We start from the raw sequence: 989 nt of genomic DNA on the forward strand, positions 1-989 counted from the left end.
GCCAAGAGCAAGCTGCTGGAGAAGCTGCAGGAGAAGGTGAGGGCTCCCTGCCAACCCGGCCGGAGGAGCGGGAGTCTCGCTCCTCAGGTTGTTTTAGGCTAAAGAGGTGTTTCTGGGTTTGAGCGTGACTCTGGCTGTGAAGGATTTCACACTGATAGGCAGGTTTGTGTGTGTTTGATGAAATACCGGAAGCAGCAGCCCTTGGTGGGGGGAATTAAGTCGTGGAAACCCCAACCCGCCCCTGTTTCAGGGTCCTCGGTGATGGGAGAGGATGCGACTCCCTCTGCTGACCTCACCGATCCAAAAAAGCAAAGCTCTTAAATTTAGGGCAGACTTGAAAATCAGTTTTGCTCTGATGAGGCGGAATCAGAGGAGCTTCCAAAACTTTCTGTGAGTGTGTGTGTGCAGTCCTGGATCTGCACGTTAAGAAGCCGCTGCGTTTCTGTGTTTGGAAATATTGCACCTTCTCAGGAAGTGCTGAGAGTTCGTCAGCACTAGGCGCAGCCCCGCTGGGAAGGTCCACTCCAGCACTCTGGAGAAACGCGAGAAATCTGTCAGGAAGACAGACGTGGCATAATCTCTCCACACAAATCCCATCCTAATTAATGATACATCCAAAACCTTCCCAAATACCGAAGCTTTTCCCTGTGCCTTGCCCTCCCTCTGCCTGACAGACTCCTCTCCGGGCAGCACCTGTCGCTCTCTCTCCTTCATCATCCCCACAACTCGCTTTCTGTCACAGCTCCGGGCTGCCGACACCGAGATCAAAGATCTGCAGTCGGAGTTTGAGCTGGAAAAGATCGATTACCTCAGCACCATCCGCCGCCTCGAGCGAGACCTGATGCTCTTCCAGCAGCTGCTGGATCAGGCACAGACCCTCATCCGCCGCGACTGCAACTACAGCAACCTGGAGAAGATGAAGCACGAATCCGTCTGGGATGAGGAAACTGGCTGCTGGAAAATTCCAGAGCCCGTCACTGAGAAAACCC

The 989-nt window shown here is 53.8% G+C and overlaps 1 protein-coding gene across 1 annotated transcript in view; it reads left to right on the forward strand.

The window, feature by feature from the left end:
* The window catches only part of LOC104492272 (kinesin-like protein KIF17), a gene marked incomplete at its 3' end in the record, with an annotated part of 6,693 nt that extends 5,720 nt beyond the window's left edge, over positions 1–973 (forward strand). The window contains exon 8 of the mRNA XM_010134801.1: positions 743–973. Within this exon, the coding sequence (XP_010133103.1) occupies positions 743–973 (231 nt within the window). The remainder of the gene's footprint in view (positions 1–742) is intronic.
* Positions 974–989: the final 16 nt, after the last annotated feature.

The sequence above is a fragment of the Buceros rhinoceros genome, unplaced genomic scaffold (genome assembly GCF_000710305.1).
Source record: "Buceros rhinoceros silvestris isolate BGI_N320 unplaced genomic scaffold, ASM71030v1 scaffold36164, whole genome shotgun sequence".
NCBI classification, from domain to species: Eukaryota; Metazoa; Chordata; class Aves; order Bucerotiformes; family Bucerotidae; genus Buceros; species Buceros rhinoceros.